The sequence below is a fragment of the Stegostoma tigrinum genome, chromosome 38 (assembly GCF_030684315.1).
Source record: "Stegostoma tigrinum isolate sSteTig4 chromosome 38, sSteTig4.hap1, whole genome shotgun sequence".
Lineage (NCBI taxonomy): Eukaryota > Metazoa > Chordata > Chondrichthyes > Orectolobiformes > Stegostomatidae > Stegostoma > Stegostoma tigrinum.
Window position 1 is genome coordinate 2888242 of NC_081391.1, and position 14546 is coordinate 2902787.

At 47.4% G+C, this 14546-nt stretch overlaps 1 protein-coding gene across 1 annotated transcript; it reads left to right on the plus strand.

Annotated features, from left to right (window-relative positions):
• Positions 1–4534: 4534 nt before the first annotated feature.
• Positions 4535–13583, plus strand: f8a (coagulation factor VIII associated). Its single transcript, XM_059640556.1, has 4 exons — positions 4535–4701; positions 7551–7597; positions 12445–12517; positions 13379–13583. Exons 1-4 carry the CDS (start codon positions 4550–4552, stop codon positions 13566–13568), a joined length of 462 nt encoding a protein of 153 aa, XP_059496539.1. The 5' UTR covers positions 4535–4549; the 3' UTR covers positions 13569–13583.
• Positions 13584–14546: the final 963 nt, after the last annotated feature.

A 14546-nucleotide genomic window follows, 5' to 3' on the forward strand; every position in this document is an offset into this window, starting at 1 on the left:
ATAAGATCATGGCCGATGCTGGAGAATCTGAGATAACAAGTTGTAGAGCTGGGTGAACACAGCAGGACAAGCGGCATCAGAGGAGCAGGAAGGCTGATGTTTCGGGCCTAGACCCTTCTTCAGAAATTTCTGATGAAGGGCCTAGGCCCGAAACATCAGCTTTCCTGCTCCCAAGATGCTGCTTGGCCTGCTGTGTTCATCCAGCTCTACACCTGGTCTTTTTCAGACTCAGTTCCACCTACCCGCCCACTCTCCATAACCCTTAATTCCTTTACTGTTCAAAAATTTATCTAGCCTTTCCTTAAAAACATTCAGTGAGGTAGCTTCAACTGCTTAACTGGGCAGGGAATTCCACAGATTCACAATCCTTCGGGGGAAGAAGTTCCTCCTGACCTCAGTCCTACATCTGCTCCCCTTTATTTTGAGGCTATGCCCCCTAGTCCTAGTTTCACCTGCTAGTGGAAACAACCTCCTTGCCTCCACCTCATCTATTCCCTTCATAATCTGATGTGTTTCTCCAAGATCTCCCCTCATTCTTCTGAATTCCAACGAGTATAATCCCAGTCTACTCAGTCTCTCCTCATAATCCAACCTTCTCAACTCTGGAATCAACCGAGTGAATTTCCTCTGCACCCCCTCCAGGGCTAGTATATCCCTTCTCAAGTAAGGAGACCAAAACGGCACACAGTACTCCAGGTGTAGCCTCACCAGGACCCTATACAGCTGCAGCTTAGCCCCCCTGTTTTTAAACTCCAACCCTCTATCAATGGCAGACAAAATTCCATTTGCCTTTTTAATTACCTGCTGCACCTGCAATCCTACTTTTAGCGACTGATGAACAAGGACACCCAAGTCCCTCTGCACAGCAGCGTGCTGCAATTTTTTTCCATTTAAAACATAGTCCAGTTTCCTGTTATTCCTACCAAAATGGATGACCTCACACTATTAGACATTGTACTCCATCTGCCAGACCTTTGCTCACTCACTCAGACAATCTGTATCCCTCTGCAGACTTTCAATGTCTTCTGCACACTTTGTTCTATCACTCACCTTAGTGTCACCTGCAAATTTTGACACATCACACTTAGTCCCCAACTCCAAATCATCTACGTAAATTGTAAACAATTGCAGTCCTGACACTGATCCCTGAGGCACACCACTAGCCACTGACCGCCAACCAGAAAAACACCCATTTACCCCTACTCTTTGCTTTCTACTGGTCAACCAATCCTCTATCCACGCCAATACATTACCTGTAATACCGTGAAACTTCATCTTATGTAGCAGCCTTTGGTGTGGCACCTTGTCAAATACCTTCTGGAAATCCAGATACACTACATCCATAGGTTCCCCATTGTCCACAATGCAAGTAATGTCCTCAAAGATATCCACCAAATTAGTTAAACATGACCTACTCTTCATGAACCCATGCTGGGTGTTCTCAATGGGACAACTTATATCAAGATGACTTGCTATTTCTTCCTTCATGATAGATTCAAGCATTTTCCCCACTGCCGAAGTTAAGCTAACAGGCCTATAGTTACCTGCATTTTGTCTACTTCCTTTTTTAAACAGTCGTGTCACAATGGTGTCACATTGGCTGTTTTCCAATCTGCAGGAACCACCCCAAAACCCAGTGAATTTTGGTAAATAATTATTAGTGCATTTGCTATTTCCCCATCACCTCTTTTAGTACCTTGGGATGCATTTCATCAGGGCCAGGAGACTTGTCGACCTTTAGCCCCGTTAGCTTGCCCAGCACTGCCTCCCTAGTGATCATGATAGTTTCTAGGTCCTCAGCTGCTATAACCTTCTTGCCATTAGTTTTCGGCATGTTATTTGTGTCTTCCACTGTGAAGACCGACATGAAATAACTGTTTAATGTCTCGGCTATTTCCTCATTCCCAGTTATTAAATTGGCCTTCTCATTCTCTGATGGACCAGTGTTTACCTTCGCCACTCTTACGATTTACATATTTATAGAAATTTTTGCTGCCTGTTTTTTACATTCTGAGCTAGTTTACTCTCATAATCTATCTTACTTTTCTTTATAACTTGTTTTATGGCTTTCTGTTGGCCTTTAAAGATTTCCCAGTCTACTAGTTTCCCACTACTCTTTGCTTTTTTGTATGTTTTTTTTAATCTGATACTTTCCTTTATTTCCTTAGACATCCATGGCTGGTTCTCTCTTTTCCTACAGTTCTTCCTTATCACTGGAATGCACTTCTGCTGAGCACTGTGAAAAATCTCTTTGAACGTCCTCCACTGTTCCTCAAATGACCCACCATAAAGTTTTTGCTCCCATTCTACCTTAGCAAACTCCTTCCTCATTCCTTCATAGTCTCCTTTGTTTAAGCACAGGACATTGGTACTAGAGTTAACCTTCTCACACTCCATCTGTATTTTAAATACGACCAAACTGTGATTGCTCCTTCCGAGAGGATCCCTAACTGTGAGATCATTAATTATTCCTGTCTCATTACACAGGACTGGATCTAGAATAGCTTGCTCCCTTGTAGGTTCCATTACATATTGCTCAAGGAAATTATCGCAGGTGCATCCTATGAACCCCTCCTCAACGCTGCCATGACTGACCTGGTTTGACCAATCGATATGTGGATTAAAATCCCACATGATAGTTTCTGTACCATTTTTACATGCATTCGCTATTTCTGTGTTCATTGCCCACTCCACCACAATGTCATTATTTAGTGGCCTACAGACCATACCTAACAGTGACATCTCTTCCCTGCTGTTCCTAATTTCCACCCAAATGGATTCAACGTTTTGTTCAGTAGGAACTATATCATCTCTAACTATCGCCCTGATATCATCCTTAAAAATCAGAGCATCACCACCTCCCTTACCTTCCTGTCTGTCCGTCTGAACAGTTTGGTACCCCTGGATATTTAACTCCCAGTCATGACCACCCTGTAACCATGTCTAGGTAATGGCCACTAAATCGTACCCATTTGCCATGAATTGCGCCATCAACTCATCCACCTTGTTTCGAATGCTGTGAGCATTCAGATAAAGTGCCCTTATGCCAGTTTATGCACCTTCTTTTTGGGTCCTATTACCTCTGTTACTGACAGCTCTTGTGCCCTCCTTGCCTTTAACTTTTTTCCTAATTTTCATAATCTCTGATTAAATGGAACTGTCTGTCATTGAATGACCATTGTGGGTGTAAGTCTTCTCCCCATTCTTCTGAATCTATTCAGCTCTTTACTTACATGTGCATCACTGGAAGAGGCACCAACTGTGATTAAGGGTATTCCTGAAGGTTCGAATATGAGAAATAGGAGCAGGAGTAGGCCATTTGGCCCCTCAAACCTAACCTTCAGCAAGATCATAGCTCGATTTCCCCAAGCTTCAAACCCTCTTTTGTGCCCGTTCCTCATATCCCTGAACTCCCTGACATTTCAAAAATGTATCTGTCGCCCCTCTAAATACTTTCAGTGATCTAGCTTCCACTACTTTCTATGGTAGAGAATTCCAGACATTGAAGAAATTTCCTTTGTGTCTCAGTTGTAAGTGCGTGTCCCTTATTCTGTAACAGTTTGAGACACAGTTTGTTCACATGATTTGTCCCTCTTGCTCCATCATTAGTTGCTAACAGTCAATCAGTTATTTTCTCCCAATTTCAATATTCTTATATCAGGTGAACAGAAATGAATAAAGAAAATGAAATAAAGACACTATCTTCACACTGATCTGGTGAATTTTCTCCTGCACACGGAATGCCTTGGCTATCAATCTTCAATTCCTGGTTCAAATCCAGGACATTCCAGGAGCATTGGCAACCTGATAGGTGCAGACTTGATGGTCTGAATGGTCCCTTCCTGCACTATAGGGATTTGATGTAGTCAGGATGGTGAGAGGCTTGGAGGGGAATTTCCAGGTTGGTGGTGCTGCCCTTATCCTTCTAGATGATAGCGCTTGTGGTTCTGGAAGGTGCTGTCTAAAAATCTTTGGTGAGTTTCTGCAGAGCATCTTGTACACATCACTGCTACTGAGTGTTGGTTGTGGAGGGAGTGGATGTTTGTGGACGTGGTTCAATCAAGCGGCTGCTTTGTCCTGGACGGTCTCAAACTCCTTGAGTGTTGTTGGTGCTCCACGCATCCAGGCAAATGGAGAGTATTCCATCACACTCCTGATTTGTGCCTTATAGATGGTGGCCAGGCTGTGAGGAGTCAGGAGGTGAGTTACTCACTGCAGTATCCCTAGTGTCTCTCCTGCTGTTGTAGCCACTGTATTTATGTGGTGAGTCCAGTTGAGTTTCTAGTCAACGATAACCCCAGGATGTTGAAAGAGTTTGATGTTTATTAAAATGGGCTTGAAACCTGCTGATATTTCTTGTGTCCTTCACCCACTAAACCGCTACTGCATTGCTTTTCTTAGTCTTTTCAGTGCTCCTGTTCATTTCTACCTACATTTCTGTGAGTTCACACGTAACACAATATTATTATATGACTGATCTATTTTTTTCTGGAAATTATGAAAAATGCAGCCTTTCAGAAAGACAGCCTGAAGGTGGGTTTGGGCAGAAATGTCCCGGAACCTTGTGTCCGGGAACGCGTTCGCCCAACGGATGTTTCTCTCCGCGCGGTTTTTACGGCCGGACCTGGTGCCCCGCAGTAAGATGGCGGCCGAGGGGGATTTCCTGCTTCGATACCGAGCGGTATCTAACAAACTGAAAAGGTGAAGGTGGCGGGAGAGAGCGGGGATGGAGGGGGAAAAGGTGGGTGTTGTTCAGTGGGGAGGGCTAGGGGCTGAGGGGGTTGTGATGGGGAGGGAAGGGATGTGATGGGGGGGGGCGGGTGAGGGATGTGATTGGGGGGGTGAGGGATGTGTTGGGGGGGGGGGGTGAGGGATGTGTTGGGGGGGGGGGTGAGGGATGTGTTGGGGGGGGGGTGAGGGATGTGTTGGGGGGGGTGAGGGATGTGTTGGGGGGGGGGGTGAGGGATGTGTTGGGGGGGGGGGTGAGGGATGTGTTGGGGGGGGGTGAGGGATGTGTTGGGGGGGGGGTGAGGGATGTGTTGGGGGGGGGTGAGGGATGTGTTGGGGGGGGGGGTGAGGGATGTGTTGGGGGGGGGTGAGGGATGTGTTGGGGGGGGTGAGGGATGTGTTGGGGGGGGGTGAGGGATGTGTTGGGGGGGGGTGAGGGATGTGTTGGGGGGGGGTGAGGGATGTGTTGGGGGGGGGTGAGGGATGTGTTGGGGGGGGTGAGGGATGTGATGGGGGGGGTGAGGGATGTGATGGGGGGGGTGAGGGATGTGTGGGGGGGTGAGGGATGTGATGGGAAGAGGTGTGATGGGGGAGGTATGTTTTGGGGGAGGGTTGATGGGGGGGGAGGGATGTGATGAGGAGAGGTGTGATGGGGGAGGGTTGTTGGGGGGGAGGGATGTGACGGGGGAGGGGTGTGATGGGAGGGTAGAGGTATGATGGAGGTGAGCAAGGGCTCTGGGGGAGGAGAGTTTTTTTAAGGTAGACGAAGCGAGAGGGAGTCAATGTTCAGAGAGGGAGGAGGGAGGATGTCTTGTGGGGAAAAGAGGACGGAGCAGTTTGGGAGCCGTGGAGGGTGTGGGTGGAAGAGAGATGAAGGATTAGTCTTCAGATTTGGTTTGAGTTGAGCTTGGAGGAGGAGGTTCAGGCAGGAGGATGGGGTTTAGTGGGGTGGTGTGTGCAAATGTTTCTGATTTTTTTGGCAATTACATATCCGTGTGTGTGGATGCAGTTTCCTTCAAAGTCATTGGGTTGAAAGATCTCGATTCTTTGAACCTCTGTGAGCAGAAGCAGGAAATTCAACCTTGGTGCCTTCACAGCTGGGCCCTATCAATCCCCTCCCTCTAGTTAGGATTCTGTTCTTCACCACAAATGATTGAATAATTGAAATTTTTTGCCACAGAAAATACATTTGATAATTGGGGAGTCAGGATTGTGTTTAAGACCATCTACAGCATCCATTTGGACACACCTTGAGGGAGTGCCACACTGTCAAAAGTGCTGACCTTCATGTACACTGGTATAGGATCGTAGAGTCATACAGCACAGAAATAGACCTCTTGGTCCAACTCGTCCATGCTGATCTAGTCCCATTTCCCAGCAACTGGCCTATATCCCTCTAAGCCCTTCCTAGTCATGTACCCGTACAGGTGCTTTTTAAATTGTGTAACTGTGCTGACTTTCACCACTTCCTGTGGCAGCTTGGTCCACGTAGACACCACCCTCTGCATGAAATAGTTGCCCCTCAGGTCCCTTTGAAATCTTCCCGCTCTCTCCTTAAAACTAAGCCCTGTAGTTTTGGACTGTCCTATCGCTGGGAAAAAGACATTGGACTGATTTGGTCTGTCCCCTCAGATGTTAGTAATGAGATCCTATGACATTATTCCATGCAGAATGAAGAATTATTCTGGTTAATATGCAAAGCTGAACCAGCATCACTGGCCATTCTTACCATAGGAGCTTGCTGGTGGAACTTTTATTTGTCGTGTTTTCTATAACAGCAATTGCTTTTAAACGAAAAATGACACTTGACCCAAAGCTCACTCGAAAGAGGTAGGCTCATGAAGAGGAATCTAGGACTTGGCAGCAGGAATGGACCATTCTGTCCTTTAAGCCCATTCTGTCAATCAGCTCGATTGTGGCTGATCTGATTGTGATCTCACCTGCACTTTCCTGCCCAAACATAACCCTTGATTCTTTTGTCTTTCAAAAACCTATCAAACTCATCCTAGAATAAATTCAGTGACTCAGCCTCCACTGCTCTCTGGGGAAGAGAAGATCACAGAGTAAACAGAAAGATATTGTCCTCATCTCCATCTCAAGTATTATTCATGAACTTTGTTCCTTAGCTTGAATTTCTCCCAGCATCCACCTTGTCAGGTCGTCTCAGAATCTTATACGTTCCAATGAAATCACCTATCCGTTTCGATTCCAAAAGGTAAAGAACCAACCTGTTCAATTTTCCTTTGTAGGATTATAGAATCCCTACAGTGTGGAAGCAGGCCATTCAGCCCATTGATTCCACACCAACCCTCTGAGGAGTATCCCACCCAGAGCCACCCTTTCAGTGCACCTCTCATGGCAAATCCATCTAGGCTGCACATCCCTGAACACTACGGGCAATTTAGAATGGCCAGTCCAGCTAAATGGTACATCTTTGGATTGTTGGAGGAAACCGGAGCACCTGGAGGAAACTCACACTGACGCGGGGAGAACGCGCATGCAAGCAGTCACCTGAGGTAGAATGTGAGGCAGCTGTGCTAACCACTGAGCCACTATGCCACTCAATGGTGTGACACCCTCATCCCAAAAATGGATTGAGTGAACCTTCTCTGAACAGTGTGCTTTCTCAATTAAGGACAATGAACTGTGTACTGTGTCATAGAATGTAGTCTCACCAAGACTCTGTACAGCTGCAGTAGAACATCCCATCTGCTTTCCCAGTCACATGCTGGGCCTGCAGGCTGGCCGTTAATGATTCATTTGTTACTTTAGGTACTTGCTGTGGCGGAGTTCTTCCCTGACTCTTTGGTTTTGTGTTGCAGGCGGTTTCTCCGAAAACCAAATGTGGCAGAAGCAAGCGAGCAGTTTGGTAAGTGGCAGCATTCGAGTCGCAATATTTTCCTGCTGTGGGATTGCTGCAAGCCTGCTCTGCTTGGAAACTGCAGCCCAACCCCAGGAATGAGTGAAATCCTAAGAGATGCTTCCCTTGTGGAATAGCTGGCAGCAGTTGGGGCTCACTCTGGGAGTGTGAGATATTGAGAGAGGATAGTGAATTACTTTGAATAATCACCAACAGTTAAAAGTGTAAACTTTTGGGGCAAACTTTTATTCAAGTGCTTTATGTACAAAACTCCTATGTGTGGGTGGCTTGGAGTTAGGAGGCAAAAGGGTGTTGGAGGGTTGCTTTTCAGACTGGAGGTCTGTGACCGGCAGTGTGCTGGAAGGATTGGTGCTGGGTCCACTGCTTTTGGTCATTTATATAAACAATTTGGATGTGAACATAGCGGGTATGGTTAATAAGTTTTCAGATGACTCTAAAATTGGAAGTGTAGTTACTTCAGAGTACAGTGGGATCTTGATCAAATGGGCTGATGGGCTGAGGAGTGGCAGGTGGAGTTTAATTCAGATAAATATGTGGTATTGTATTTCAGAAAGACAAGTCAGGGCAGGACTTGTGCACTTAACAGTGGATCCTGGGTGTGTTGCCAAACAAAAAGACCAAAGGGTGCAGATTCATAGTTCCTTGGAAATGGAGTTGCAGGTCGACAGGGCGGTAAAGAAGGTGTTTGGTACACTTGCCTTAATTGGCCAGTGCATCGAGTATAGGAGTTGGGATGTCATGTTGCAGCTGTACAGAACACTGGTTAGGCCACTTTTGGTATACTGTGTTCAGTCCTGGTCTCCCTGCTACAGGAAAGATATTGTTAAACTTGAAGAGGGTTCAGAAAAAATTTACGAGGATGTTGCTGGGGTTTGAAGGGTTTGAGCTACAGGGAGAGGGTGAATAGGCTGGAGCTATTTTCCCTGGAGCATCAGAAGCTGAGGGATGACCTTATAAAGATTTATAAAATCATGAGGGGCATGGATAGGGTGAATAGGCAAGGTCTGTTTCCCAGGGAAAGGGAGTTTAAAACTAAAAGGCAAGGGCTTATTGTAAGAGGAGAAAGATTTAAAAGAACTTGAGTGGCATGTTAATGAAATAAGCTGCCAGAGGAAGTAGTGAAAGCTGGTACAATAATGACTTTTAAAAGTCATCTGGATGGGTATATGAATAGGAAGGCTTTAGAGAGATACAGGCCAAATGCTGGCAAATGGGACTAGATTAGGATATCTGGTTGGACCAAAGGGTCAGTTTCTGTGACTAAAGAACTCCATTTTAATTTTCAGCAATTAAATCCTTTAACATGCAGGACTTTGTGCACAAATGTTGATAACATTTGCACATCGAGGACAAGCAATCTAACATCCATTTACATTTTCCTGGCTTTATACGACTCTGGGAACAGCTTCATTTTAGAATGGTTTCGTGTTAGTAGGACTCTTAGTTTGATTCTGTCTTGCTGTTCACTGTCGGCCATCAGACATACGAACAGAAACAGGCCATTTGGCCCAACCAGTCTACACTACCACTTAGGATCATGGCTGATCTGATAATCCTCAAATCCACTTTCCTGCCTTTTCCCCATGACCCTTGATTCCCTTACTGATTAAAAATCTGTCATTCTCTGCCTTGAAAATACGTAATGACCCAGTCTTGCCAGCCCTCTGTGTTAAAGAAGTCCACAGATTCACTTCCTTCTGAGAGCAAAACTTTTCTCTCCATCTCTGTCTGAACTGGGCAACCTCTAGCCCGAGTCTGACCATTTTGCTTTTGGGAGATCAAGCTCTGGATACCCTGAATTAAACTTCCAGCCCTTGTCTGACCCTTCCATCTGTTGGTTGCTGCTGGTATTACAGATTTGCTGTGAGGAAGATGAAAGCCGCTCAGAACAGAGAAAACGAAGTGTGGAGCTGGATGAACACAGCGGGCCGAGCAGGAAAGCTGACGTTTTGGGCCGAGACCCTTCATCAGAAATGGGGGAGGGGAAAAGGGTTCTGAAATAAATAGGGAGAGAGGGGGAGGTGGATCGAAGAGGAGAAGGTAGGTGGAGAGGAGACGGACAGGTCAAAGAGGCGGGGATGAAGCCAATAAAGGTGAGTGTAGGTGAGGACGTTGGGAGGGGATAGGTCAGCCCAGAAAGCACGGACAGGTCAAGGGGGCAGGATGAGGTTTGTAGGTAGGAAATAGGATGAGGTTTGTAGGTAGGGTGCAGCTTGAGGTGGGAGGAGCGAATAGGTGAGAGGAAGAACAGCTTAGGGAAGCGGGGACGAGCTGGGCTGGTTTTGGGATGCAGTGGGGGAAGGGGAGATTTTGAAGCTGGTGAAGTCCACATTGATACCATTGGGCTGCAGGGTTCCCAAACGGAATATGAGCTGCTGTTCCTGCAACCTTCGGGTGGCATAATTGTGGCACTGTAGGAGGCCCATGATGGACATGTCGTCTGAGGAATGGGAGGGGGAGTTAAAATAGTTCGCGACTGGGAGGTGCAGTTGTTTATTGCGAACCGAGCGGAGGTGTTCTGCAAAGTGGTCCCCAAGCCTCTGTTTGGTTTCCCCGATGTAAAGGAGGCCACAACGGGTACAGTGGATACAGTATACCACATGAGCAGATGTGCAGGTGAACACCTGCTTGATGTGGAAAGCCTTCTTGGGGCCTGGGATGCAGGTGAGGGGGGAAGGTATAGGGACAGGTGTAGCACTTGCTTCAGTTGCAGGGAAAAGTGCCGGGTGTGGTGGGGCTGGAGCGGAGTGTGGAGTGGACACTGGAGTCACAGAGAAAGTAGTCTCTCCGGAAAGCAGACAAGGGTGGGAACAGAGAAGGCTGGTATTCAGCCCATCAAAGTCTTTGAGCAAGTTACAGAGCTCATTCCAAGAGCCAACAGTGCCACAGTGGCCAGTGGATATCTCCTGGACAAATTCTTACCCCTCAGCTATTAATCTGGTTCCTTTTTTTTGAAAATTATTTCCTTATTTCTCTTTATTCCTGCTGCTGAAACCCTCATGATCTTCAGCCAGTCGGCACTAATCACTGGATGAACATGGTTCAGTGATTATCCAGTACCAGCACAGGGAGGCTTCTGTTTGGAGATCTTGTAGCTCTCCCCTCTCAATGGGTTGAAGAGTGGCAGATGGAGTGTAGTTTGGATAAATGTGAGGTATTGCGTTTTGGTAAAATGAACAAGGGCAGGACTTATAATGGTAAGCCTTCAGTGTTGTTGTAGAACAGAGGGACCTAGAAAATCAGGTTCATAATTCTTTAAAATTTGTGTTGCATGAAAACAGGATGGTTAAGAAGGTGTTTAGCACGCTTGCCTTCATTGCTCAGAGCTTTGTGTGTAGGTGTTGGCAAATCATGTTGATGTTGGTACTGGGTATTGATGAGGCCCCTTCTGGAATACTGTACCCAGTTCTGGTTGCTCAGTTACGGGAAAGATAGTATTAACCCGGAGAGGGTTCAAAAAAGATTTACCAGGATATTGCCAGGAACGGAGGCTTTGATTTGTGAGGAAAAGCTGGATCAACTGGGACTTCTTTGACTGGAGTGTGGGAGCTTGAGGGGCAACCTTATAGAAGTTTATAAAATCATGATGGGCATAGATAAGGCGAATGGCAAGTGTCTTTTCCCTAGGGTGAGGGTTTTCAAGGTGGGGGGTATATCTTTGAGGTGGGAGGAGAAAGATTAACAAAGGACATGAGGGGAAACTTTCTTACACAGAGAGTTGTTGAGGGACAGTTAGAAAGTTTAAAAGACATTTGGGTAAGTACATGAATAAGGAAGAATTGGAAGGACGTGGGCCAAGCACAGGCAGGTGGGACTAGTTTAGTTTGGGATTATGGTCGGTATGGACCTGTTGGACCAAAGGGTCTGTTTCCATGCTGTATGCGTCTGTGATGCTTCCACTGCTCCCTGTTCACTGCCCTTCATTTCTGGCTATTCCAGAGACTGACCTGGATTTCTAAAAACATTGCACATTACATTCTGCCACCTCCTCCAGTTCTTTATTGGAAAGAGTAAATAATTGAGGTCCTAGGATTGATCCTGGTGGCACTCCACTAGTTACATCGGTTTGGCCACTTCTGGAATACTCCAGCTGAGGGGGTTTTCGTGTCTCACAGGATATTAATTCTCTCCATCTAGCCCTGGCCTCCACTGCATGGACAGGACAGTCTCCCTGCTACAGGACAGATGTTGTGAAACTTGAAAGGGTTCAGAAAAGATCTACAAGGATGTTGCCAGGATTGGAGAATTTGTGCTACAGGGAGAGGGTGAATAGGCTGGGGCTATTTTCCCTGGAGCATCGGAGGCTGAGGGGTGACCTTATAGACATTTACAAAATCATGAGGGATATGGATAGTGTTAATAGCCAATGTCTTTCCCCAGGATAGGTGAGTCCAAAATGAGAAGTTTTAGGTTTAAGGTGAGAAAGGGTAAAGATTTAAATTAGACCTAAAGGGCAACTTTTTCACGCAGAGGGTGGTGCGTGTATAGAATGAGCTTCCAGAGGAAGTGGTGGAGGATCTTACAATTACAACATTTAAGAGGCATCTGGGTGGGAATATGAATAGGAAGGATTTAGAGGGATATGGGGCAAATGCTGGCATATGGGACTAGATTAATTTAGGATATCTGGTCGGCATGGATGAGTTGGACCAAAGGGTCTGTTTCTGTGCTGTATGACTCTATAAGCCGCTCAGTTCCAGGGCCGTTAGGGACAGGGGCAACAAATGTTGGCCTGGAACGTGACACGCAGAGCCCATGAAAGAAAATTAAGTGATGTGGGTGGAACTGGTGGCTGAGCTCTCTGTGTAAGTTTTATTGACTCTGTTGTGTTGCAGGGCTGTTGGCCAAGGAGCTGAAACAGGAGGAGTGCCTGCAGTACGCTGGCTTCTGTAACCTGGCTGTCGCACGGTAAGAGGTTGGTTCACTTTGAAAAGAGCTGCCCACCCTCAACACTCGGGTGGCATCAGCTGGTGGGATATCTGGGCAGCACACCCTGTAGCAGAGAAGGCTTTCGGAGCCAGGGGCAGCAGGGAAGAGGACCTTGTGAGCACAGCAGAGGGGAGAGACAGTGTGGGTACAGGAGGGGAGAGAGACAGTGCAGATATGGATGGGGGAGAGACAGTGTGGGCCCGGGAATGGGGCGACACAGTGTTGGCACCGCGGGGGTGTGAGACAGTGTGTGTCTGGGGAGGAAGTTGGAGAGACAGTGTGGGTCCGGGGGCAGGGGGGTGAGGGTGATGGAGACAGTGTGGGTCTGTGGTGGGGAGAGTGGCAGTGTGGGTACAGGGGGAGAGAGACAGTGTGGGTACACGGGGAGAGCGGCTGCGTGGGCACGGGGTGGGGCGAGATACAGTGTGGGTACATTTGGCATTCTGGAGCTGGGGCATTGTGGGTGTTTCTCAGGATTGGGATTTAGCCGTGAGAAGGGCCCAGTGGGTCTCTGTTCACGGTCCAAGCTGCCGGTGAGTGACCTCTCCCTCCAGCTGAGGGGGTTCTTGTGTCTCACGGGACATCAACTCTTCTCCACACTCCCCCCCCACTCCACCCTGGCCCACAGGGGCAGGATGGACAGTTCTTCACAGAAGGGATTTCACCCCCTTTTTTCCTGTTGAGAGAGGCAGAGCTCCGAGTAATCACTGAGGGGGTTGTGTCCATGTAATAGATGTTCCTCTGATCAGCGCCGGGCTCTGTAATGTCCCTGCCCTAGGGACGTGAAGTTGGAATTGGGGGTGTGCTGACTGTTTCTGTGTCTCTGTCCCGTGTCCTTAGGTGTGAGCAGACACTGTTCAATGCTGCTGGGGAGGCCCTCGCTCTGACTGACGCTGCCAGGCTCTTCCTGCAGGCCGAGAAAGAGACTCAGAGACTCCAGTGCCCAGGTTTCGAGGAGCACCTGCAGGCCGCCACCAACTGCTACAGCTTTGCGATAAAGGTCAGCTTTTGGACAGCGCCCACCCTGTGATGGCCACGGCGGTAAATGTGCACACTGTTCGAAAGTAGGGTCCGCTGCAGCCAGTTAGGCACAGCAAGATCCCACAAGCACGTCGAGGCGAAGTGACTGCATCAGGGGCTTGTGGCAGGGGCGTTGGTTGGTTGAGGGATAAGTGTCAACTGGAGGGAACGATCCCAGCTCCTGTTTGAAATGGGGGTCTCTGAATCTAGATGGCGGTGCCCCACGGGTTAATGTCAAGTGCAGTAGAAAGTTCCAGGAGTGGTAGGTGTCTCTGATTAATGGTGTTAACCACATTGGGAAGTTTTCAACCTGAGAGTTCTTTTCTGGCGTGCTGGGGCAAGGGTTCCCTGAGTAATGCCCAGTCTTGCTCTCCTCATCCAACGTTGCCACATGCAGTAAGCATCAGCTGGCTGGTCATCCGTGGGGCCTTCACAGACAAGTCTCATCCCCTGACCTGTTGCACGTTGTCACCCAGAGAATGGTCAGGACGGGGAGACACTGCCCTAGTCTGTGAGACCAGCCACTGACCAGTGTTCAGGCCAAAACCAAGAAGTTACAGAGAGATGTGAACGCAGTTCAGTCCATCACACAGACCAGCCTTCCTTCCATTGACTCCATCTATATTTCCCGCTACTTCAGTGAAGCAGCCAACATCATCAAAGACTCCTCCCACTCAGTTATACTCTTTTCAACATCTCCCATCAGGCAGAAGATACAGAAGTTTGGAAACATGTACCAACAGATTCAAGAACAGCTTCTTGCCTGCTATTATTAAACTAATGAATGCACGTCTCATGTCAGAGTTGATCTTTCTCTGGACCTTCTCGGTAGCTGTAACACTATATTTTGCATTATATTCTTTTACCCTGATATACTTATGTAAGGTATGGTTTATCTGGTTAGCACGCAAAACAACACTTTTCACTATATCTCAGTACGTGACAATAATATCTCAGATCAAAGTTCAGTCAAACTAGGAGCATTTTC